Here is a 27,085-nt window from a genome sequence, read left to right on the forward strand (position 1 = left end):
TTGCAAATGTTTAAAATTTCAAAAGTTATTCATCAAATGTGTTTCCATCTCTCATTTTGCCCATTAATTTTTATTCAAAATACCTAAAAACCACCTCCACCAACAGCCCAAAACACACCCATTGGAACCGGACTGGAACATCAGTGGAAAACCAACCGGTCCGACCCGTACCTACACCGACCGTTCCGACACTACACTTAGTGGCACTAGTGGAAAAGGGGAAAACATGGAACATCAATTGTTTTCTTTCTATTACTAGTCTCCTCCCAGTGGGATGTGCCCAGAACGACCGTTCCGACACTACACTTAGTGGCACTAGTGGAAAAGGGGAAAACATGGAACATCAATTGTTTTCTTTCTATTACTAAATATGTAATTTGTTTTATCCAAATTTAATGATAATTTATTATGTTTAAACCAATTTTGTACCCTTACAAATTCCATTTCCATCATCTCCAGCATCTGTTCTATGTCTTTACCCTTTTTCTACACTTATTGGCCTTAAAACAAAGCTGTGCAACTGCATCAGCRTGGACTAAAACCTGAGTCTGAAACTTTCCAGTTTGGAGCCAGACATTGTCTCACTCAGCTCAGAAAGAGCAGCACCACTCTTCTTACTGGGAGGGAAAAAAAAGACAACATTGAGCGAGTTAAAAGACTGATTTTGTTTTTATTCCAGGTTTTATTCGTGTTGTCTGTTCTGGGTGCTATTGTTTATGAGTGCTTTTTAAGTGGCTTAAAAGTGCCTGTGACATCAAATTTTTGCAACATGTGTGAATGCATTTTTGGAAAGAGACCATTGAAAACATATTACAAAACAAATTTCACGCCGTTGAGATGAACGGTTGCTGAGATATTTGCATGTGAAGAAACAGGAAGTGATGTCAAAGGGGAATGTCTGCATGTAAACAGAGCGACGCTACAATACTTAGAGAAGAATCGGATGTTTCTTTAGATTATTTTGAGTCACTATCAGAGATGAAGAAGAGTTTAAATAGATTGTATCAATAAACAAAGACCAGTTTCTTCTCTTAAAGAATTCCCCTTTGATGTCACTTCCTGTTTCACTTTGTTGAGCCAAATTCAAGAGAAAACATGCCAATTATGAGACAAAATGGGTAAATTCATGTGTATTATGATAATTTTCTTAAATATAAATATRTTYTATTTGCCTTTTTGTATTTGAACTATAAGCATGTCACAGGCTCTTTAAGTGGTCTTCTGCTTGAATAAGTTTGAGAAACATCTGAATGTCTGATGTTAAGTCCCGCTTCACATAAAATGTTTATACCAATACACTCTTCCTGCCTCATGGTACCAAAGAGACCATTAGAGAAAACAAATTCTATGTAGRTTTTATTTCAGACAAACAGAAAAAGGAGTTAATTTCATTAAATATACAAATTTTCAGTTTCTGCCTTTACAGCTCACAGGAGCTTTTTCTTTTCAGGACTGCAATGACTGCATGTTCCTACGATAAAAGGACCAAGACTTTGTCTGCAAACTCCTTTGACAAAGACAACCATAAATTAGATAGTTTTTATATAAGTAACATTTATTTTACTATTCGTACATGTTCGTATAAAATAAAATAAAAAAAATCTGTCTTTCATCTCATAAATTTTGCACCTAGCAATAAAATCGTGGATTGTTTTAAAATAAAACCGAAGGGAAAAAAAAAACAGATCAGCAAAAGTTACATGTGTGTTCTGGAAAGAAAATTGCATTGATGTCATGACAGAGAAAAACATGTCAACCATGTCGAGAGGCACAAAACCAAGTTAAAGGCTGTTCTCAAACACACTGAACAGATAATGGAAGGACTTGGATTTATTATTAATTATTTGCGTTTAAACTCCTGCTGGATTTATAGACTGATTTCAAATCAACCCATGACAATAAAATAAGTTTTGTTCCAGTCCTTTAAATCAAGCAGAAATCGGATCATCAGGTTTGTATAAAATGATTGATTATATGCAAATGAACAATATACAGAAACCAACAGAGGGAATGGTCTGTTCACCACCCCGACACAGGACAGACAAACAGAAGAACAAAATGAAAAGCAGCTGACATCCTTTATAAACGACTAATGGTGACATTATGAAGTGAAATCAGGCTCCTTTTTGATTTCCAGCTTCAAAGGAAAGATTTATCTTTGCCTAAATGTTGCTAATTCTTCGCACTATTGTAGGCAGAAGAGGGATTGTTTTTGTCTTTTGGCTCTTCCTTTTATAGGGGTCACCACAGCCAGAGAACTCCCAGAAAGAGTTTTTTTTCATGTCAGATGCAACCCACAAAGCGAGCTCCCACAGCCCACGTGTGGAGCAGGAGGCTGCCGTCTAGGGGGCCCAGAGGAGCAGGTGGGTGGGTTAAGGATGTTGCCCAGGGAACCAAAGTGGTACAAATGAGACAGGAGGAAGATGGAAACCTCTCCCACCCAGATTTTGATGCAGTCAGGGAATTTTAACCTTCTCTAACTGCTTAATAAGAATCTAAAAATGAGAAAAAAACAGTCCATTTTCTTTTGTGATTATGTGGAAATTCAGTATTTATAGATTAATATTGCTTTTACCCATAAGTATTGCAACTAACTACTAATCCAAGTGATTAGAATCTAAAATAAAGGTAGCGCAACAATTGTTTGCTGCGTGACCGGTTTCACCTGTTCCCCCATGTTTGTCTTGTATGTCTTCTTGAACTGGTGTTTAACTGACCCCTCCCCCCTTCCCTGAATGTACAGCACCTTGTGAATTTATTTCTGTGAAAGGCGCTATATAAATAAAACTTTACTTACTAAAATGGGGTGTTTGTACCTAGATGCACATCTTTTGTTCGGTATTTAGCTCRAAAAGTGCAGCCCGACTTGAAGGGAAGAAATTAACATACAGTTAACTGAACTTCAAAATGACAAAACCTTTTTTTTATTTGTTTCAGCAGGCACACTTTTTTTCCCCCTATAAACACTTTGAAGCAGCCTGGTGTGACAATGTTTGCAGATAAGAACAAAGAGAATGTGAAACAGAAAAAAAAAAAGAACAAAAACTTCAAAGTCTTCATATCATTAATACAAACTTATGTACTTCATTTTAAGCTGTGGTGCTTGGAGGAATGTTTAACAATTAATTTAAAACAAAATGAGTTTTTCCTGTTCTTCTGCTCTTGTCTGTGCCCAGCCGACTAACTGAAGACAAAACTACACAAATCATGACGGCAGAGGGCAAATTTTAAAACATAGAACCCAACATGAATAAAGTTATTTCAGGAAATGACCTTCAGCTGATGCTTGGACAGAAGACATCCTGTTTCACACCAGTGGGATGGATCAGTCTTATGGATTGTGGTTGATGTTTTCGTTCATTCATTTTCCTTTATTTAACCAGATTAAGACCCCACTGAGATTGCAACATCATATTCAAGGGGGTCCTGGGCACTTGCTCCTTTTAACAAACCAGCATAGAATATCCTAATGCTTTGGTGCAAAAGATTCAGATCAGAAAAGCTACTGAGAACAGTCTCAAGTTAAAGATCATAATGCCTTCTGTATGTTTAAAAAAAAAGGCATTAGCCAAAAATAGTTTCTATCTCATCTCGTTCGAGACTCGTCCAATGTGCTGGTCAGTGAGACCAAAAAACACCCACATTCCCACAAATCTSTTCTTCGAGGCCTCTTCAGTCACCCACGTCGCTGTCTTGGTCGCCTATGAGCCACAGGAAGTGGAAGCTGATGGCGAGGAGGGCTGTGCCCAACAGATCTCCAAGAGCAGTCAGGTAAGGGATGGAAAAACTGTCCGGATCTTTGCCGTTTCGCCACATTGAGTGAACCATCCAATCTGCTATACACAGCAGCAGCAGCACCTGGGAGAGGAAGATAGAGTCATAACATGAGCAGCAATTTGTTAACATTRGTGTCTAAACTTTACACTGTTGGTTTTGAATAAACAAGTAGCATCGACAAACTATTATACAGCAGTACGGCCATGGCCAGGACAATGTAACCTTTGAACTTGAAACACTAATCTGCTAACAACTCATGACCTCTGTCATGTTGCCATCCTGCAGCCTTGGCTCTTGCCTCGTTTCTGTTATCTTATTACTATAGAGGTGTGCCTTGAAGTATAAACCAAGCTTTCCCCGTGCCGAGTGACAAAAAATTGGAGTAAGGTTTCTCTACAGTAAGTTTTGTCCTGTGGGTGGAGACGGYCCTACTTGTGATTGGCGGAGATTTTGATGTGGGCGGAGATGGCCCAAGAGATGTGATTGGTCGGATTGACGGTGGGGGTATGAGGCTGGAGGCAGCGAGGAGTAGCTTGGTCGAGTCGGGCAGGAAGTAACATGTTTTTTTTTAGATTAATTTTAGTCATAACTTGAGAAAGGAAATTCTAGCTGCACAAAATTTGAACGTGGTCCAAGGATGTGGCTTGGTTAAAACACCCCAAACCAGCCTGTAAAAAAATACTGATTTTTAGCTATCTTTTTACAGGCTGGTTAGGGATGTTTTAACTGAGCCATATTGTTACACATCCTTTCACATGTATGACGTTCARTGAATGGAAGCCAATGCAAAGTCCCCATGAGGATAGAACAACAGTGTGTGTGTGCGGGAGGTGTGGAGCAGAGCCCGCGAGCAGAGCGCAGTGTTATTAGGAGAGATGAAACTGTCGGCAGGCAACCATTGATACTGATGGATTCATTTTTTTAATGGAACGTAATAGAAACTTTTTGTTTCAGCGGGCGACCGCTCCCCCACCCCCTCGAACGATTGGTTGCACCAGTGCGACCGGACATTTTTTTTAGTCGCACTATTAGGAAATCAGGTCGCATTTGCGACCAAATTGGTGGCACTCTAGAGCAGTRTTTCCCAAAGTTGGGGTCGGGACCCAAAGTGGGGTCCTGAAACATCAAGGTGGGGTCCTGAAACATCAAGGTGGGGTCCTGAAAAGATTTTAGGAATTAATTACATTTTTGCCTTAGTTGTTACAAATGAGTGGGGTTAGTGTATTTAAAATGGGTAAATTTGGTATAAAAATATTGTTACTATGCACGTTTTATTGACTTGATAGAAATATTTATCATCCAAAAATAGTTGGGGGCACAGGTCTCTGCTACTGTTATTTTGTGGGTCAAAAGCTGAAAAGTTTGGGAACCACTGCACTTTGGTTCCCAAAGTTGGGCTTGGGACCCAATTATGGGTCATGAAGCACCTTGGAKAATCTCCAGAAATCAATTTAAAGGGTAATAAAATAATTGCTGATGTAATATTTTTCCTATACCTATTACAAAAACACAAAATAACTTTAAATAAGTATTTGTATTTGTGTACAAGCTGTTTAGATTGTCAAAAAGCCTGTATTTTTAGGGTTATTAATGAAGTTCGTGTCCTCAGACCAGTAATATTTGGGGTCACAAATTTTTGCCATGGATATTTTGTGGGTCAGAAGATAAAAAGTTTGGGAACCACTGCTTTAGAGCCCTGATTAAGAAGTGCCATCATAATAAATCACTGAATTATAGTAATAATCCATCTGGTCTCGTCTTTTTCTGTTTTTGGTTTACGCCTAATTCTWATTTGAACTTTTGGACTGCCAGATCCAGATTTAGTTTAGACACTTGAATGTCACTTTAAAATTATTCTTTAATTTATTTTGGACTTGCAAAACTGTATCTTTTGTGCAGAATGTAAGGACACTACCTTCAGTTGAGAAATATGTAAACTGCAAATTTAAAAATAGAATATTACATGGGTATATAGGTGGGACTATGGTCTAAATGCTTTGGTCTCTTAACTCATAAATTCTAGGCCACCTCACCACCAGTACATCAAGCTATATGTTGAAGGTTACTATTTATTAACATTATGCAAACTAGCAAAATATGCAAAACCTTTAAACATGAACTTTTGGATTGGTTTCTTTTTCTTGTTGTGCCGTACTGAACAATGACCCTCATATGTACCAAACTATGACTTAACATTTGAGGGCTCTGTTCTTTGCAGTTTCTAGGACTCGACTCTTCTAAACAGAAACTTTTGAAGTTGTTCTTGAGATCTGTTGAAGCCACTCTTTCAATTCAGAGGTCACAGTCCCGAGTGCTCTGATGCCCACTTGACTCTTTCTAACTTCTCTTTTAGTCCTTGGTATTTCCTGAGCCATATACACCACTCACAAGCTAAACGGCTAAATTCACAACAGGGATCCAAAAATCGACTAGCTCATTTCCTGGTTCAATAAGAAACATTGAACAAATGGATGTGCAAAGGTAAGGTCACATCAAGTTCACCTGTAAAAGGTTTTACTGCAGCTTAGGTTCATCCTGTGGTTCTATAATAAACTCTGACAAAGAGTTATTAATTCATTTTTTAATTCTGTGCTGTTTTTCAGTCAGTCTCCCTATTTGTGAAAAACCTGCTGCAGTGTGATAATGAAGGTCTGCAGTACAGTTTGTATCTGCTCACACACAGATGACACAGCACATTTAATACTAAGAGTAAGTTTKCATCAATAGGTCATTTTTCCTCATACATTAAATTGTTCTGCCTATAAAGCAGAGCAGACACCCCATTCAAGGCAGAATACAGCTATTAAATTAAATCAGTGAACTGATCAACATTCAGACAACAGCTCCACCTCCCTCAGAATGAAGGTGCCCTAAAGAAACTCCGCTGGCAAAGGTCTTAACAGATTTGAAAAGTSTCCGACTCCTGAGGTCAAGATGACATTTTAATGTTCCAGCTTTGCTCTTAAAAGCCTTCTAGCAAAGGACGAGGTGGACAAACACAGCCTAACTGGATTCCTCAAATTTTACAAGTAAATAGATTTTACAACCTATCACAGTGAACCTGAAAAAGTAAGAGGATTCAACCCCAACTTAAAGAGTAACTTACCCCAAAATTAACTTTTTTTAGCTGATAAACTGTCTAGAATGTGTCTAAAATGTTATATAGTACCGTTTCTGTGCTAATTTTGATGTTTTTGTACGTATTTGTTCAAATCTGTAATATTTGGTCTGGTATTTTGTTTTTATTGGATTTATTGGCGCAAATTTTCAGTGTCTCCTATTTTATTATTCATTTATTGCATTTAATTGTACAATATTCTTGCATTTAAGTTTAAAAAATTATGTAACCCATTGGTTAATAATAAAGGGGACCAGTCTGTCGCATGCCTATTGTTGTTGACTATTGTTTACTGTTTGTACATACGTATGATAAATCTACTGACAACATGTTCTGGCTAACAACTGCAAATATGTAAAAAACTGAGAATGAATCACAAAAACATTTTAAAGTAAAGAGTTAAAGTTGAAAAAAAACAACAACACAAAAACAATACAGAGCAAGCCACGTTATTAAGTAATTTATATTTTTTGTTATAAGGAAGTTTTTGTAATGAATTATTTTTTCTTTTTCTTTTCTCTGCCCTAACAAACGACTGCACCTGATGGATGAAGTGAAAGATGATCTGGTGTGACAGAGCAGCATGTTGGGGGTGTTGAAAGGAGATGGATGGATGCAGATAATCCACTGCAAAACTGAAAGAAAACAATCAGTATTACAGTCAAAAAGGAACTCACCTGAAGCAAAGCAGCAGCCAGGTACACCGACATAAAGATGGGTGTCAAGGTAGTGTGGCCACTTTTCATGACGTGGATCGTGTACAAAAAGATTAGTTGGCCAGGGATCAGTACAAGCAGGAGTACTTGAGCAGAGCGATGATTTGCTCCTGAGGAAAAAACAAAAACAAAAATAAGAACAGTTAACACCTAAAGAGACAGTTCAGCTTTGAAGTGATGTTCTGTTCGTTAAACAACTAGTAGCCAATCAGCTTTYTTTCATTAAGCAAAGAGTTTGGAGAAAAAGGCAAAAGTCTTTTTCCAGGCTAAGTGCTAGCCAAACAAGACCCTGTTCCCCTCYTTCAATCTTATAAAAACAGTGTTTTCTTTTAAAAAAGATTAGTATTAAAGAATGCTACATCACCAAAGGTTAAACCTCTACACTTGATAGGACATATTTTGTCACTGTTTTTGAACCTATATAAACATTTGTGTTACACACAGTGCTGAGCACAGACTGTTAAGTCGATGGTGGGAGGGCGACGGAGTGATTTAGTCTGCTTGATCAGCACATCTAGTCAGCTCAAATGTTGACTTTTCTCTCAGCAGACTGATGCCTTCAGCATACACACAGTATATCTAAGCTTTGCAGAAGAAAGATGAAAGAGATAAAAGATGAAAGTGCTATCCATTGTCATCATTGTATGTTTTCATACAGTGATGAAATTTGTTCTTTGCCTTTGACCGGTCACACATGAGATACACCCAAATTGAGCAGATTGCTGCTATTGAAGTTGCAGAGCAGCAGTTGTGAATTAGTTGTCTTGCTCAAGGACACCAAATATGGGCATGGCAGGAAATTGAACCTGTGACTTTCTGGTCCAAAGTCAGAAGCCCCGTGTACATGTACATTTTCATAACACACACATTGTATATTTATGAAAACTGTGATAAATGGTTTCATTCAAGAGTAGAGATTTATTATTAACTAATGTAACGACTGACATTATTAGTCAAGGCTTTTTGAAAAGGAATTGTCTCACAAGTCTCAAAAAAACAATCTTTGTTTGGCTAGCCACAAGCCTAGCCTGGGCTAAGACTTTAGTCTCATTCTCCAAACTCTGTGCCTTACTACTGATGTCACAGCTGATCAAGTACTAACTATTAGGGATGCACGATATATCGGCATTGACATCAGTTTCAGTCRATATTGGTCATTTTTTAGAATATCGGTATCRGCCCGATATGTAAAACGGGGCTRATATTAACGTCCGATATTGATTTTCCATTTTTTAGCTTTGCGTTTCTGTTTTAGGAGGCAAAACGTTTGGTTGATCTGTTTGATTATGATAGTGATAGTGACGCTGCGTATCCAGGAATAACTGAAGTAGAGCCATGTCAGAGGTCTGGTCGTTTATTTACGGTATCGAAAAAAGRCACAAGTGTGTTTGTGCAAATATGCATARTATAATTTGTGTGTGTAATATCGSAAAATATCGGTTATCGGYCATAAYAGCAATAATATCGGATATCGATATCGGCTGAAATTTTCATATCGGTGCATCCCTACTAACTATTGACAGTTATATGATGGAACATCACTTTAAATATGACTAGACTATCCCTAAATATCCTCTGCTTACTCTACTCCCAGTTCACCTTGAATGTCCTGATGTTTTYCAATCTTGATTTCCATTTGAAACACACCAAAAGGCTAGGTTAACACTGAAACCAAATAGTACTTTTTAAGATATCAAAATTACAGGAATGGCCCAAGATAATACTTTTGTTTGTTGCTCCAGTTGCATCCTAGTAAGCACTATAACAGTTTTGTTTTATCTTGTCTGTGCAATAGAGGAGAGCATTATTGGATCYCTGGCAATTCATTCAGAATTTTGGATCCCACAGATGGATTATGTGTCCATATGGCACACATAAAACTAATTAGACCTAAGCGGTACCAGTTTGTACCAAAAAACAGTTTTTATTTCTGTTATGGAAGAAGTTTTCTGAATACCGGCATGCCGGTTTAAATAGCTTGAACACATTTGGAAAGTTACGTCACACAGTAAACTGAGCCTTTCTGTTCAGCACCACCTAATGTCCATGCAGGAACTAGCAGTGCACAGGGCAAACTAGAACCACTGTGGGAGCAGCCTTCTCAATCACCGGTGGCATTTTTGTCGCTTACATTGGCTGACAAAAAAAAATCATTTTCCTCATCACTGAATATAGAATACATCTCTTCAGTGACGTACAAAGATAGACTTCATGCTTKAAGTAAATATGCCTGATAAGAATCTCTGCTCAACTTTCCACGACTGGACCTGCCTCCCGTCACTGCTAACTTGACATTAGTACTGGGCGGTATACCAGTTTGTACAGAAAAACTTTTTTTTTTGGTTATATGAATTTTTTGAATACAGACATTCCGGTTTAAATAGCTTGAACAAGTTGGGAACATCATATMGTGCCCACCAGTGAGCACCGCTATGTGCATTAATAAAGCTATTGTTATTGTTGGAGCAGCTTCTCAATAACTGACCGCGGGTATTGATTCTGATGCTTATACTGACTAACGTAAAAAAAAAAAAAAACTCCCCCGTTTTCACCATTGCTGAATGTAGTATGCAGTGGTGGGCAGCGCTAATCCAAAAATTAGTTCCGAAATTTCTAAAGCGCTTATGAAATTATTTAGGTCCGCAACTTCAAAAACGATTATGCCATAGAAAATTAGCGGATGCTAATTTTAAAGCGCAAGTTCAATTTGATACTTACCAGCTAGCAACAACTGTACAATATATGTRCAACACTGCCAACTAGTGGTGTATGAACCCCTGTACAGCTTAACCCTACAAGTGTCGATTGCTGGGGATGTGATTTCCTGAAACAGAACTTTGGCTCCTGGTGTAAAAATTWAAAAGTTGTTGAGGATTGCTAGTTCATCTGCTTCTTTGTCTTTTTCTTTTGTCTGTTGTAGATTTTTCATTAAAGAAGTGTGAAGAAATTTAGTGTGAGGTAGGTTAGTACTGATGTTAGAAGCACAACACTAGATTCTAGATTCTTAAGTACTCCTTTTTGAAATATTGACAGTGTTTAATCTATTATGTCTTGATTGAAATAGGTCTAGTTACATGTCTGAAACATTTTTACAACACATAAATAAACGCTTGAAAGACATTAGATGAGAATTGTGTCTAAATGCCTGTGACTCAGCCGTAGGCCAGCAGGGGGCGAGCGAAGGCGTTGAAGAAACAGTATAAAAACATGAACTTCCGGTTTTATGGCCAGTGTGGGTTCCCTGTCTGCAGACAGCAGCAATAAACCTCCACTCAGATTCCAGATTCTGGTGTTGTATGGTTTCATTCATTCTATAAATCACTTTATTTAACCTTTGTGTTTATCATCTCGACTTCAGTTTATTGAATTCAAATTTTCTTACATAAGCATCAATAAAGTAATTTTAAAACTGTTTATTGGAAAACTGAAGCGATGCATTCTGGGTACATGATGGATTTGATTTGATGGGACATGAAAGTTTTTCATGTAGTTGATCCACTTGACCACTAGATTTCAGTCTTAATCAGCATAACATCTTTAAATCATTTCTATGTCAGTAACCCCGTTGCTTCGACATCAAGTATTGAGCTCCAGCGTTTAAACGTTATTTTTCTTTAAAAAAGGAGCTCTGATTGTAAAGTAAAATAAAGCAATACAACAAACAAAATTTTAGTAAGGATTACAAACGTTTACTGTTTTTGCTGGGAAAGGGAGTACTAAACATTGCCTTCCTGCTATGTAAGCAGACACAAAGCATTGTGGGAAATGASAACCCTGACTGAGAGCAACTGTCAGGAAGGATGTATATGTTTCCAATAAGTGTGTTTATCTGGGAGGGGTGCTGTTGGATACATCACGTTTGTTGTGATTCATTGATGGCCATACCTTCCACTGTTCAAGATAACGATGAATGGTAGATAATTAGTTATTAGCAGTACTGCATTTTAATTTTAGAAAGCGCAAATCCGCTTACAAATTACAAAAATTAATAAGACCGCTAAAGCGCAAACGAAATGTTTAGGTCCGCAATTAGTGAATTTGCGCTTTAGTGGACTGGTGCCCACCAGTGGTTGTATGCACCTCTTCAGTGACGTGCATGGAAAGATTTAATACGCGACGTAAATTTGCCCGATGTATGAAGACGCTAATGTGCTTCTATTATGAAAAGCCGAGGAAAGTAGTTTTGTACTGGGGTTGAGCTGATGAGTGAACGGAGGCGGACTCATCCTGTTAAGCTTTATTAAATAACACAAAATTATAGACCTGATCTTTGCTCAGCCCTCCTCCTTCATGACTGGACCAAAATGTGTGATCAGGCAAAGAAGAAAAGACATGTAGAGGAGGGAAAACACAACCCAGACAGAGGTACAGTTAAAGAAAAGAGTSAAGAAATAGTTTCTGTGTTGCAGAAAGTGAGTAACTTCAGCTGACCACAGTTTGCTGCTCAATAAGCAGTTTGTACAGTTTAGCATCATCCTGAGCTGTGATGAAAATAAATAATAAAAATATGGTCCAATTCTGTGATACAGATAGTTTTTTAAAATACTGTGATATCTAATTTTGGACATACCACCTAGCACTTTAACAAATAATTTAAAATGCATTACTCATCTCGTTTTTGTATCAAGCACACCTGTTTAAAAATGTATTTATTTTATTCCAACCTCTCCACAACAAAGGATAAGACCAGACCTGGATATTTTCCAACTCCAGTTAATTAGCTGTCTCGATCTGCTCTGTGCAACATCAATGAAAAATGTTTTTCTTGCAGCTGCTCCCTTCTACATGAATCACCACAGCAAGCAAACTTCCACAAAGGCTTTGGCAATTTTATGCTTGATGCCCTTTCTGATGGAATCTGGTTTTAAACCTACAGGCATGCACATCACAAGGTTTACAGTCCAAATGACAAAACCAATGAAGCCTTTATACTTTGATTTACACATYAAGGAATGAAGCAGTCAGGATGATCAGTGAGTTATTTCACAAAATAAGAAAAGAAACCAGAAGATGATGGGGCATTTATTAAAAAACGTTTTGTGGAATCTGCTGCAATAATGTGTGAAATAATGGGTGTCTAAGTGTAAAGCACATCGAAAATGAAATCCCACAGCTGTCATAATGAGAGTTTGACACATCTYATCAGTTCATTCTTAATTTCTGTATATTTGGTAGGTGGGTTGTTGGGGCTAACCTGTGCCACAGAATGTGCGGCAGGGGTAGTAGCAGCCCTTGGCCTCGTCAGGAACTTCCCCAGGAGCGCAGTGTAAATGTAGGTGAGTGGAGATCCTGCTGGACTGAATGGCCACCAGGTTTCCTCCAATACCTGCAGAGAGTTTAGTGGTTGATGACTACAACATAAAATACAGCGTTAGCACATTACAGTGYTGTCAGATCCAGGCAGCTTCTTAAAGAGTAAATTTCAGCAAAGTCATTCAGCACAAAGCATTTTATCAGAACATGCAATTTAGTTTTTTCATTGAACAAATTCTTTCATTATATTTTATACTTTTGAAATAATAAAATACTTCAAATTCAAACATTAAGGAATGTATCAGTTTAATGTGTTTTACAAGGACTTCACAAAGAGATTACAGACCAAGCAGCAACTCAAGTAGGACAAAACAAATGGTGTAATCCTGGGCACATTACTCCACTGTGCCACTCAGTATAAAATATATATTTTTAATAGGGCTGGGCGGTATGACCTCAAATTCATATCACGCTATWAATTGAATCCCTTCACGTTAACAGTATATATCGCGGTAGAAAATTATCCTAAAAGGTTAAGATAATGTAATTTTTAGAGCTTTTTTTTGCAGAAAACTAATCATAATCAAACCCAGCATTTTTGCTTTAACACAGTATCTGCCTGCTATACAATGAGCTTCTGCCTGCTGAACTTAGCAGCTGCTCTGCTGCGYGCTCATCTTCATCATCAGAGCAGAAGCCAACTTTACATTAGTGAGATGGATTTATGACTGAACGAACGCCCACGTCTTTTTAAAATCATCTCTGTGGGTAACAATACATAAAAAAAAACAAGTTTTCTCTACGACAACTTGGGTGTGAAAAACTATGGTTGTCAAAGCTTCACTCTGCGCGACGTGCAGCAAGAGGGAGGGAGAGATTATGATCCCGCGACACAACGTAACTTTTCTACAGCAGGAGGAGGAAATTTTGAGGATTTATTTTCTCTCTATACGAGTTTTAAAATGCTAGAATTTCTTCATTATATTTCAAACACCTGCTCAGTTGTCTCTGCACTCGCAGCCTGCTAACACAGGTGCGATGACGTAACTGACAATAGGACGGTAGAGGGTAAATTTCTACCGTAGGCCAAATTCATACCATTTCTACCGTCTACCACATATACCGCGCAGCCCTACTTTTAAATATCTGATAAAAATTACTTTTCTGATGTATCACTCTGTTTTATCCTGCTGCAGTTCAATCCCTGAGGTTCAGAGTGTAGAGGGAAGCTTTAAAGTTTCCAATATTAAAGATAATTAAACTGCTAAGTGGTAGCCTGGTTAAAACCAGACCCTTGTCCTTGGCTTTGCTTTGTACGAGGGTCTGGACTCTTGGCTATAGAGAAGCGATTCTTGCTGGAGGTGTGGCCTCTACTGAATTTTAAAACGATTGGATCAGTTGGCCGCGACGTATGTCGCCAGTGCCACTGTGACGGAGGCTAAGTTAAGAAGCTAATCRGAAATCKCGTGTGCTGTAAACAACCCTTCTGAGAGGAGAAAAGTACTGAGCCGAACGAGACGACTGTAAATGAGAGCTGCTGCTTTGTCAGACAAATTTAATTTAATTTGGAAGCCTTATCAACACGGACTGGCTTCATTCACTTCCTCCGCTGCCGTATGCTAAACTAACTAGCAGACACTGTGCAGAACATCAACGTCGTTCAAAACTCCGCTTTCTGTTCTCTGATTGGCCCAGACAAAAATTCTCCTGAAGAAATCCTTCTCTATGGGAGAAATCCCAGACGGAGCAGTGAAGGGAAACTAGAATTGAGCGGAACTGCGTAGGAAGGCGAGGGCCAGGCTAGCTAAGTGGCAGACTAATATAAAACGTTCACACTGATTTTCAACACAATGTTAAAAATACTGTTCAAAAATAACGTCATTGACTGATGAAACAATATTTTTACATGAAAACATGAGGTCAGGTTCACCTTCACATTTTAACTGTCTAATATCGGTTATTAGCATTTTAAGTGACTTTAGCATTGCTAACCAAAACAGCAGTCCTGTAAACCACTGTGGTCACTCCGTACGTTGCAGGAGTTTCAGAGACGCTGAGACATTTATTTTCTAAACATGATGTCCCAATTCAAATCCCAAAATACATTACAGCAAAGACTGGTTCATCCGAAAGATCCTGTCCCCCGGTACAAACAGAGTTATGTTGTGTATGCTGTTAAGTTCCAGGAGGTCTGTGATCTGTTATTCATCAGGGAAACAAAGCAGCCACTGTTCAAAAGAATGAGCCAGCACAGACGAGCAACATCATCAGGCTCATCCTTGATAGAGAGGAATGCTGGTTTGAGARAGGAGTAAAGGAAGAYATTTTTGGTGCCTGTCTCCAGCAGTCATGGTGTTAGGCAGGGTGCACACAGGACAGGCTGCCCATCCATCACTGCTCTTCTATTTTTTAAAGGGAATCCCTGATTAGTTGTAACATTACACTTTATTTGATAAACAAATATTTTAACTGTAAAATAAAGACTGTAAATATACTGTAGGCTGTTTAGTTTAGTAAATTTTTAAAAAATTATTTAACACGGATGGAGTCATTTTTACTTACACACAAAGCATTCTGGGTAAATGATGACGTGGATAGGTCCTCGGTGCTAGCGAGCTATATCCACCCTGAAGGTTAATCTTGGACAATATCTGATGATCGACTCTTTTAAATGAAACCAGAGAGCGTTGACAGAGAGGAGAGGTAGAAATGACTCAGACTGGAACTGAAAATATGGATGGAGGACAACAGAGCTGCTTCATGGAAGAAGAACCTCAGCTTAGCCTGTTAGCCATCGTGCTAGCGCTGACGCTATATTGCCTTATATGTATTAGCTCAGCGCTGGCGCAACAAACAAGCTAAACTGAGGTCCTCCATCCATATTTTCAGTTACAGGCTGAGTCATTTCTACCTTCTCCTCTCTGTCAACGCTCTCTGGTTTCATTTAAAAGAGTCGATCATCAGATATTGTCCAAGATTAACCTTCAGGGTGGATATAGCTCGCTAGCAGCCTCACACCGAGGACCTATCCATGTTATCATTTACCCAGAATGCTTTGTGTGTAAATAAAATGGCCCCGTCCGCGTAATATATTTTTAAACTAAAAGTTTAAAAATGATAAAAACTGAACATCATACAGTATATTACAGTCTTTATTTTACAGTTAAAATATGTTTATTAGTTAAAGTCTAATGTTACAACTAATCATGGATCCCTTTAATAATAAGTCTTCACTAAATGATCCAGGTCACAAAAATTCCTATTTTCTAGTTTGTTGAGAGACCAAAAAGGCAATGAGGTGTTTCACTAAACCTACGCAAACTGAAAGAAACACTCACCGTTGATAACTGGAGAGTACACTACAATTCCAGCTAGGTTTGGGTCAGACACAGTTTTGTCCAGGATGAGCCCTCCAATGCTGAAAAACACAAGAAGCTGCTATTACATGTCAGAAAGGTAACAAAAAGTCAAGAGCTAAAGTTGAATTCTTTTCAGGGATCTAAGCAGTAATTCTGTCTCTCCGTTTTAATTAAATCATGTCAACTGTACTGTGGTAAGAGAGAGTGAAGTACATGAAAAAACTGTCACTACATTTTTATTTTGTTGTTTTCAGCTGATTGCATCTGGTGCCAGTACTGCTTCACTCTATCAAAGCCTGAAGGGGGAAGTTATTTCACAGGCTTTCACTGTGGAGAGGCTAAAACAGCTGAAAGAAAAACAGAAAAATAAATCCTGTTCTACTGATTTAATACAGCCATGCTGCAGGGGAACAGAGGATGAATGTGCTCCAGAGCTACAATTGTGTGAAGCACGAGTCATTAAATAAACCAGGCACCAAAGAAGCAGAGACAGAATAACAAGTTCTTTCCCTTTTCAAGACTAAACACACACCTGCTGATGAACATGGCGGTGATGACTGGCTCCCACCCGGAGTAGAGCAAGGTGCGGCTGGCTGGGTGTTTGGAGGAGATGACGATCCACAGTGGAGTCAGACACATGAAGAAGGCACAAACCAATGATGACACATACGGATATGAGTCTGGGAGGGGAAATGAACAGACACCCATATTACTACAGCCAGTCTACAGCCATGCAAATGACTCTAGCTGCAGAGGTCCAACATGTTAACATGTCCAAATCAGAACTAAAAAACACACTTTTATTAATAAAAAAATTTAATTACACATTCATAGTAATGTGACACCAACAGCTGAGGTAGATGGAAATGTCAGCAACTGTCGTCATAGACTGGGGTGTGTTACATTAGTAGCAAATACACTGCCTGACCAAAAAAAAAGCTGCCACCAAAAACAACAACAAAAAATKTTGTTGGACTGCCTTTAGCTTTGATTACGGCACRCATTCTCTGTGGCGTTGTTTCGGTAAGCTTCCCAGACCTGACCAACCCCAGATCATAGCTCTGCCCCCACAGGCTGGTACAGTAGGCATTAGGCATGATGGGTGCATCCTCCAAGATGATGGGTCTCCACTGTCCTTCCAGGTTTTAATAATGTGTTGGACCGTTCAACTGGGGTGAGGGTTAGGTGATGCCAATGAWTTGACCCTTCTCAAACAGGCTGACATCTTTTCCTCGACCATGGGATGTGTCATTCAACATGATTCTTTAGGAAATGAGAAGCAACTCATTGCACCAGTTGGGGTTAAAGGGGACCTATTATGCAAAATTCACTTTTTAAAGTTTTTTTTACTCAACTTTGGGTATGTACTTCTTTAAAAAACAGTCCTAGGACCAAAAAAATGCACCCAGGGGCATATTTACTGTAAGTAAATGTATTTTTAATGTATATTAACGACAAGTTTTATACTTCCGTTATTTTGTGATGTCACAAGCCGTACGACAACCCACCGRAACCTGCATTCAGCCCCTTACCTAGCAACCCCCGGGTGAAACTCCACCTCCTCAGTATAAAAAGCTGTCACGGTTGTTGTTGTGCAATGCGCAGCTCATTTCACAACATGCTTCCAATAGGGCAATGGGTAGAGTGTTGGACCAGAGAGTGGGAGACCAGGGTTTGAAACTGGCACAGACACATACAATTTAATTATTTATTTTCATTCATTATGAACACGTTTTCTCATGTACCTCTATTGTTTAGCTTTAAGCCTTGTTAAAGCCTATTTGTTTGAGTTTCTGAGGTATTTTGACCTCTGCTGCTCCCTGCTCTGGTAACAGCATGCAGAGTGAGGGCAGAGCAGAGGAGGGGGAGGAAAAAAAAGAAGCTGGGACCACCACTCTGCCTCTGGCTCTCATATGGTTGTACAACGGAGCTTCTGCTATTATTAGCCATGCTAAYGTAAACGCTGGCTTTGGAGGGCGGAGTTAATGTCAACATTTTGGAGGGCGTTACCAACAGAGCTCATTAACATAAACAGCTCTTCTGAACGGAAGTCAGAGCAGGCAGAACTAGAAAATGGGAAATTTTATTATCTGAGAATTATTTTGTGCATTAAATTGAATGAACATGGTCTGGATAGCCCACAGACATACCATAAAAATTTCTAGGACCCATAATTGGTCTCATTTAAATAACTTGTTGCCAGCAGTAATCATCCAATAGGAGGCTCATACCCATTTCCTTAGTTAAATCAAGGTGGCAACTTTTTTTTGGCCAAGCAGTTCATTTAAAAGGGATATTTAAGTTATTTTGAAGAGAGGTTTTGTAAAAAAAAATTGAACACATATTCTAATTAACTAAAGACCAGTCCAAACACAGCTAAGACCAAAAGGTTTTTTTTTTTTTGTTTAAAACAGCTCCAATCGCCAAGATTTTGCAAAATCTCATGCGAATGTTAGGAGTGAGAGGTATGCTGTGTTCCAGTAGTCTTGGGAAGTGGTAATTTCCCAGTTCCCATAGGTAGATTTAAACCAGAATGCCCCCTCCAGTCGTAATATTCCACTCGTACACTGGAAGAAATGAAACTGCCCCCAGTTTCGATTTCAAGATGGTGACTGCTCGCAACTTTAAAAAGTTAACTCCGTAACTTTTACTATTAATTATCTTTCTTAACTTTTTGTGTGCATGTTTAATCACTCGCACAAGTACAGTAGTGTGTTTTCTGTGCAATACCGTACGTGTTAAAATCAATGTTTATTTGCATGACGTACATAGTAGAGCTCTCTTTTTGTCATTGTTTACATTGTAGCTGTGTTGTAGCTAGGTTAGCGGCAGCAATACAATTGCCTGTGAGCTAACTGGAATGCAGTCACTACCATTTACCAGTTCCCGGGATACAATGTAAATGGAACGCAGCACTATAGTCTGTTTTTTGATGAAACATGAACAAGAAATTCCAAAATGTCCAAAATAAAAAACTATAATTTCATGATACTAATGTCATGTTGAGAAACAAATAAAGGTGGACCTACTGTAAAAAGCAACTGTGCAGTGTTAAGTTTATAGTGTACATGTCACAGAGAGGTGACATGTAAATGGCTCCTTCTGCTTTAAAAAGTCAGTGTTTGGATAAACTCTCTTTTTATGGAGCTAAAGGAAAAAAATCTTGACCAGTTTAACCCCATATGCAGTGAAGGCAGAGTCCACAGCAGCCATGTTCTCAAGAGCAACATTATTTGCAACCTGTACACACCAATGGGTCTCAATTGGGGGTATGTTTTTCTCCTGAGGGTACTTGAAATCTTTTCCAAAATCAATGATATATTAAATATCTCCATTAAATGAGGCCATAAACCTAATTTCAAAATAAGTAATCTATTTGTATTTTTTTTATTTAAAAAAATTCTGATCCCTCCTCCACATATCAAGGTGGTTTGACCCAACCTGGCTCCTCAGAGCAATCACTCTCATTCCCACCTTGGAAATGGAAACAATACAAGCACAATCAACTGGTAGCAGTGACACCGCTGAAAATATGGGTAGACAAGTGCAAAGAAATGGATACATTTAAATAAACCTACACAGGCAGGTTTTGTTGCTGGTTACATTAGTGGACAGAAAAGTGATACTTTTTTGCTCAAAGTCTGATGAAGCACGTACTTTTGAAATGTGGTTGAAAGAATTTAGAAACATGCTCCGCTTGGAGAAAATTATGTTTATTTTGTCTGAGAAATAATATTTTACGTTTGGCAACCGGCCAAACTGATGGACAAACTTTAGTTCCTCAGTTTTTTTTTCTTTTAGTATACGCTTTTACCACCTATTTGCATATAATGTTTTGAATCAACATTTCAGAACAAATCAATGAACCAAAACATAAAAAACATAAATTTATTGTTTATTTCTTGTCTAATACAAAGAAAACATTCACTTTGTCCTCAATTGTGGATTAAAATTTAGCAAATCATTCTCAATGTTTATGTTGACGCATTAATAAATGCATCAGGACTCATTTTAATTCTTGCAGCTGTTTCTCCTAGCTACAGTTTCACCTCCAACTCAGAGTTAGTCATAAATTTAAATTCTGATTTGCAAATACGTGTAAATCCTGAGACTGAGCAGAAGTTCAGAAATGACAGGAAGTGGCTGGGCAAAAGAACAACTACTCTTTTAAGAGTGGCAGGTTTTACTGTACTGTCCTGACAAAAAACAAGGGTTAGTTTGGTAATTATTCTAGTTCCCAATCCTAAATTGATCCTTAGAGTAGTGAAAATCTGTGTTAAACAAATAAATTAACTAATGTGGTAATACAAAATGCATTTTAAGCCATGAAACAATACGGTGAACCAAAAGTCAAGTGTAACATAAACGAAATGTGCATTGAGTTATAGTGATTTCAACCAGTTTGCAACATAAAGCCTCAGTAACATTGATGCAGGAGGGACCTCTACTGGTTCACTGATGATCATGTTCAACAGCAAAACCAAATGTCAAGAAACAACACAAATATAGTACATAACCAAGCGTACCTAATTCTAAATATAATTCTTACTTTTAATGGGTTTTATTATTTTAAACCAAACTGTAGCACGTCCACCAAATTAGAAATAAGAAAAAAAAATAGGCAGTTCATGAATTTGTATATGGATAAAACACTGCATTCTTGATGAAGCACGGATGAGTATTTAATAAATTCAACAACGGCAATTCATTATGTAAATAGCATTACTGTGACTGAACAATACTATCAAGAAAATGAATTACAGTAATAATAGCTGGTCTGTGCAAGCAAACCTGATCATGCATGAGGAGAATAAGCAAAACTCCACACAGAAAGGTCAGGGTGTGAACCTGYAAGCCTCTCTCTTTGAGGCAGCAGCTTTAACAGCTAGCTGCTGAGCTGCCATCTTTATGTTTGTGCTTTCTTAAGAAATTTACTTGGATGCAAATATATGATGGCAAAGTGGAGTACTTGTTAGTTTTCTGCAAATGTAGAATCAGGCAGGCCTCCATAATTTAGACAGGGGAGCAAAATGTAAAAATAATGTCTATTATATTTTATTTTATTATGTAATGCACTTGTACTGTTGGGATTCAATAGCTTGAATCACTAGAATGCACAAGTCAGTAAACAGTGAGGAAAAAAAAGATCATTGCAAGCTAAATTCGTCCAATCTAAATAATCTACAGATAGGCTCAGTGTAAATACTTCTGTATAAAACTGGTCTGGTTTCTTTTAAATCAACCATCTCCAATAACAAAGTAGCTAMAGAAAGAAAAAGTAGGAGTCTGAACTTAATTTAGAAGCTCTGTCCAATTTTAGACCAATATCAATCTCCCTGTCGTCTTAAAAAATATTGATATAATAGTTATAAATCAATTGTGTGAGCATCTGGCCAGAAATAATTTGAGGAAGAAGTTTCAGTCAGTTTTACAGCTCATAGTCCAGAAATGGCTCTGATTAAAGTTACTAATGAGATTCTTCTGGACTTGTGTACACACTTGTCCTGTTAGATCCCACTGCTGCATTACCCCGGATTTACACTACACGCGTCTCCGCTGCGCTGCGCWGCGCAGCGCAGTTTGCAGCTGTTCATTTGTGTCTCAATTTATACAGCGYCYGCTGCGCTCAGCTCCGCTCCGGTCCRACACACAGAGGAGGGAGGGTGTGCAGGAAGGAGATTGCGCAATAAATTCAGTGATAAACGTGGAAGTCACAGCAAAAAATAATTCATTCTGTGAAAGACGAACTCCAAACACAGATTAAAACAACGATATAAAGACTTTTGGTATCTATGTTGAAACTGTCTCGCTGTCGTCTTTCTGAAACTTGATTTCAAAATAAAATCCACGTGTATCGTGTGTGTACACATATGCTTCATGCTACGTTTTCATCTGCTTYCCAAACAGAACGATACATTCTGACAGCATTTGTGTAGAAATATATCCATATATTGATTAACATAACTGGGATTTCGACATTATWCCGACATATTATTCCGCCTAATAGTGTCTTATTTTGAAAATACGGATGTTGTGCTCATTTCTTTTCCTGTTGGTGCGACGTAATCTTTAAAAATTGGCTGTGTCCAAAACGACAGGACGGGTCCTCCGAAGGTCGAATTTGTCGGCCGCATACGTCACAGCGCCGCGACGAAGGATGTCCAAAATGGAAGACTCCTCCGATGCGGCCGACAAATACGTCCTTCTTTTTCCCCGAATCGAAGGACAGGTCTGATGGATCCTTCCCGGCCCAGCATATCCCATAATGCATTGCGRCCCAACCGGAGATTTTTTTAAGCTAGTAATGGCGGACGAAGCGAGAGAAAAGAATACATTTTAAATAAAAATATGGTGATTTAAAAATTAAAAAAAATTAGCGGTTGTAATTCTAATACTTTTATCATTTGTATGGACGTTTTTAAATATATTTTTTTCATCATAAAAAACGCGAAATAAACCTGAACCTACAGCGGGTCAATTAGTTCTTCAAATGATACTTTTAAGTTAATTTTATAGTTTTGTGATATTAATAATATTAATAATGCTAATGTATTGATAATTTTCTAGTTTTGATTTAAGTTTGCTTGTTTAGCGTCATCACAGTTGCTAGGTGACATGACGTACGCCGGGGTAAGGAGGGGAGGCTAGACCGTCCAAATCCACAGACTCTTTTTTTCCGGTCTTCCCGGTCTACCAAGGACCCGGCCCGCCGAGACCGGGGAGTCTGGGTCCTCCGGAGGACCCGGCCTGTCGTTTTGGACACAGCCATTGACTCCGGCGCAGCTCCGGCGTCCGGCAAAGACAACTGATCACTAAATTATACTATAGAGGCTTGAACATGTCACCTGAACAAGCTAATATACGAAAGGTTAAAATAGCACAACCTATGCAAAATCAGTTAGATTGAAAAAAAAAAAAAATTCAAAACATACCGAATTTAGCCAATAGTGTCAATACTGAATCAGTTTTTTCACAAGTAGAATTAAAAAAACTGGTTTCATCAAGGAAACAGTATAAATTACGTAAGTGTAGGAGATACTCCAACATAACTTCTCATATTTAACCTAATTAATATTGACTAATATTAATATAGTTAATATATGAGGAAACGGGTTCTTTTATTATTTAAATACTAATAATAATAACCATCACCTTTATTATGACCAAGACTTTGACAATGAGTATCGTAGTCAATAAAGTTTATCTAAAAATAAATGATATTTATTTTACAAAACAATTATTTACATACAAACTCATTGGAAGATGGATAAGGGTTTTACATAAGTTGAACAACCAACCATTAACTCTTAAAAGGGGTTAAATCTCGTTAATTTGACAACTTATATGACACAATAAGGTTCTTTGATGTTAAATAAACCTAATTGAGGCAAATTCTTAGTAAGAGTGAAGTAAAAGTTAAGTTTAGTGAAGGAAAAGTGRTTATTATGGAGAGTGAACTAGATTTTATCTTATCAATACTGTAAGTAGCCAGAAGGATGGAGCGATCTTTAGTGACACAGCCAGGACTCCCGACACTTTGTAATCAACGTTCAGCTTTACCTTTTCAGACGTCAGTCAGGTAAGCTTGGAAGGTGTCCAGATTTCAGACTGGTGAGAACCGCTTAGGACCGTCAGGACTGCTCCGGACTTAACTTCAGGAAGTTGATTATCTTTGGGTCGGTCCGGTTCCGTGTCAAACTGACACTTCGTCGCTTGGCTTCTTCAGATTAAAAACAAAAGCGTCTCTCTGGAGTCTCAACTTCAAAGAGAGTTGCTGGGGGCCCACGACTTGGCAATGTCGTTAGGCTAGTGGGAAGATTAGCTCTTTTGCTCATGAGCTAAAATCTTCACCACGCTGTTCTGCTCTCTGCTGGGAGAGACCAGACAGTTCCCCGAGTCTGACCCGCGTCAGACTCCGCTCGAACTGAACTGGCTGTCGACCGGGACTAGACTGCCGGACTTTTCGCCCATGTTAGTATAGAAAAGATAAGAGAGGGGAGGTAGAGAGAGTCGTCTCTGGTCGACCTTGGTGTTAACAGGTGTGAATCAGAAAGTTAAAGGAGCGTAGAAAGTTCTCATGGGAAACTTTGCCTCCTAGACAAAACAACCCCTGTTTTACATGCTCAAAGTTTCTTCTGTTAACTCTCAGCTTTTAGTGAAACTTCTCACATCAACCTCTGTTAGGCATAACTAGAAAATCATACACTTTTATAGTTGAATTGAAAAGAAAAACATAATCACCTTATATTCAAATAATGGTTGATTAACATACACAAAATAAACATTAAAATGATATCTTTTGTGATTTTCTTCTTTTCTCTGGTTATAGTGAGGAGAACATAACTTGTCATTCAGTTAAGCATAGAACTTTAACTTTAAAGTGATAACCTTAATTAAGAAATAACTTTTGCTTAAGTAAAATATGTAAAGTCAAAACATATAAAGAACATTACTATTTTGTTTATTATCTTGATTATARAGAATAAAATGAAATAAAATGTCCCTTAATTGTTTAAGAAAACATGTTATGACCATAAAAATTGAACAGAGTTCTGTTCTTTAAAGAAGGCCTTCCGTGGTCAAGGTCAAAGGCAGGTGGAACGTTTATTCCACCCAGGGTGACCACTACATAAGTGACCAATGACTTTATGATTCATACATCTCAGACGGTTAATAAAATGTCACACATAAGGAGGTTAAACTGAAAGAAGAGTTTCAAATTAATTATTTAATAAGAAGAGCAGGACATAACGTACACCGTTCTGTCTGTCTTTCTGAAAGCCTCGTTAACAGAAGTTATGAACATACCCAGGCATTTGTAGAGGCCCTGGCTTATCCAGGCAAGGATTGCCAAAGTAATGAGGTCACCAAAACTGGCTGCGATGGGCGTGGCTACGTTGTCTGGATTGATCCCCGTCTTCTTGGAACCCACAATTACTCCAACCATGATGATACCTGTAAACAAAAGAATGGTAGAGCACTGTACTAATAATTACTGCAGTTTTCTTTCTTCGGTCCGTTTTGAAAATTTGATTGATCATTTAAAGCTAGTCTTGCTTGGAGTTCTTGATACACTGGTATGGATGTGCTGCATGCCACATCATATTCATTTTACTTTTTTTTATGAAGCACTTTACAGAAAACAAAGAAACAATTTAAACAAACAGATAAATAATTAAAAGTACAATAGGGGTAAAGTCATCCCATACTGGGTCTTTGCTGCTGCCCAAAATGCAGCAACAAACTATTCAAGAGTTTTGAACGTGCAGCAGAAAAAGGTCCATCTCAGTGGTCCTTAATCCTGGTCCTCAGGCACCACAGTCCTGCAGGTTTTGGTTCTTTACCTACACTTTAGCAGGTCTTTAAGTTCTGCATGTTCTCAATGTTTCAGCACCTGAACAAAAAATAGCTGCTGCATTTATTGAATGTGTCCGGACTTAACAAAATATGTTGACCTAAATCTGTGATAATCTGTCATGTATATTTTGGCAAACATTACATGTACTGTAGTGGCTACCAGGCAGGGTATTATTTAACACTGTGTAAGTTGTGTGACTTAAAACGACACCAACTGTAAATGTGTCCAATATAATTTAATTTATTTAGAAGGGACAATGCACATCARTTGACATTTCTGTAAATGCGGCAGAATTAGCCAAAGGCTATTTTTCATCTACTGTCCCTGGACTTGCTAAAAACAAATAAGTTTATACAAAACAAGGTTAAAATGACTCGGCTGCATACAATTTGTCAAAATAAAAGTCAAAGCATAGCAACAGATTGACAGCATTGGGCTGAAACACATTTATGTGTTGCTATACTTTCATCTAGACTTATATGAGCTAATTTAAATGAATGTTTCAAGTTCAAAAGTATTTATAGTAGTTAAGATTTTTYATTTCTTTTATGCTGCTTTTTTACGATTCTGAAACCTGCCATTAGCCTTCATTTATTACTACGGTCATATTTGCTTATAAGCAATCGAGATTCAATGATTTATTGCCTAAAATGGGAAAAATGCATCAACATAATCTTAAAATTAACAAGTGAACTCTACAGAACTCATTGTGAAAACCTTAAACTTTTACTTTACTTATTTTATTTACTAATTTCTAACAGAAAAGATCACAGTTATTATTAGTAAGAAAAGACATTTGTTTCCAAATCAATATTTTTTTAATAACAAGCTACAAGATACGCTAAAGCTTGATATTGAGAAGCTCCACTGTAAACTAAACTACAGTAACTTCAACAGAAGTACTCAGCAATGACAGTTTATCATAGAGGTGTGTGGAAATCAGCTGTTAGTGTGTTTACCCTGCAGCAGGGAGGCTATGAAGGCCGTGGCCACGCTGCTTGAGCACAGCAAAACAGCATGGCTCATCTGAAACTTCCCTTCCGGGATCCAACCAAGCACCACGGCTGCTACAGCTGCCAGAAAACCAACCACAGTGGCCTGGACCTGCAGCAGAAACAAACAGGGATTTAGAACAGCTTTTGTTTTAGCCTTGCACAAAATCATGCTTTCCTCTGTGAGCAACKGCCAGGATTATAAAACCGTACAGGTACATGTCAAACACTAAACATTACTTCCTTGTCATGGTATTACATAGCGCCAAGGAGTTTATATAGAACAGCTGGAGTGCGCAAAAACCACGTGACCGTGTGATCTGCTGGTGAAGCTAACGGCTAACGCTAAACGGTCAAGACTCTGGATTTCCCATTACTGTACATGTTGACAACAGAGCAGAAAAAAAGGACTGACGATGTAGAAATCATTAAAACTATTAATAATAATATTAACCCAATTATTATTAATATTTTACAGTATATATAATCTATCTAATGTTTTAAATAATGTG

The 27,085-nt window shown here is 38.1% G+C and overlaps 1 protein-coding gene across 1 annotated transcript in view; it reads right to left on the reverse strand.

The window, feature by feature from the left end:
* Nucleotides 1-2,896: 2,896 nt before the first annotated feature.
* slc41a2b (solute carrier family 41 member 2b) overlaps nucleotides 2,897-27,085 on the reverse strand; it is a gene marked incomplete at its 5' end in the record, with an annotated part of 36,716 nt that continues 12,527 nt past the window's right edge. The window contains 7 exon segments of the mRNA XM_014026530.1: nucleotides 2,897-3,858; nucleotides 7,573-7,721; nucleotides 12,806-12,937; nucleotides 16,203-16,282; nucleotides 16,756-16,903; nucleotides 25,032-25,178; nucleotides 26,541-26,685. Coding sequence (XP_013881984.1) covers nucleotides 3,673-3,858; nucleotides 7,573-7,721; nucleotides 12,806-12,937; nucleotides 16,203-16,282; nucleotides 16,756-16,903; nucleotides 25,032-25,178; nucleotides 26,541-26,685 — 987 coding nt within the window.

Source organism: Austrofundulus limnaeus, unplaced genomic scaffold (assembly GCF_001266775.1).
Source record: "Austrofundulus limnaeus strain Quisiro unplaced genomic scaffold, Austrofundulus_limnaeus-1.0 Scaffold564, whole genome shotgun sequence".
Lineage (NCBI taxonomy): Eukaryota > Metazoa > Chordata > Actinopteri > Cyprinodontiformes > Rivulidae > Austrofundulus > Austrofundulus limnaeus.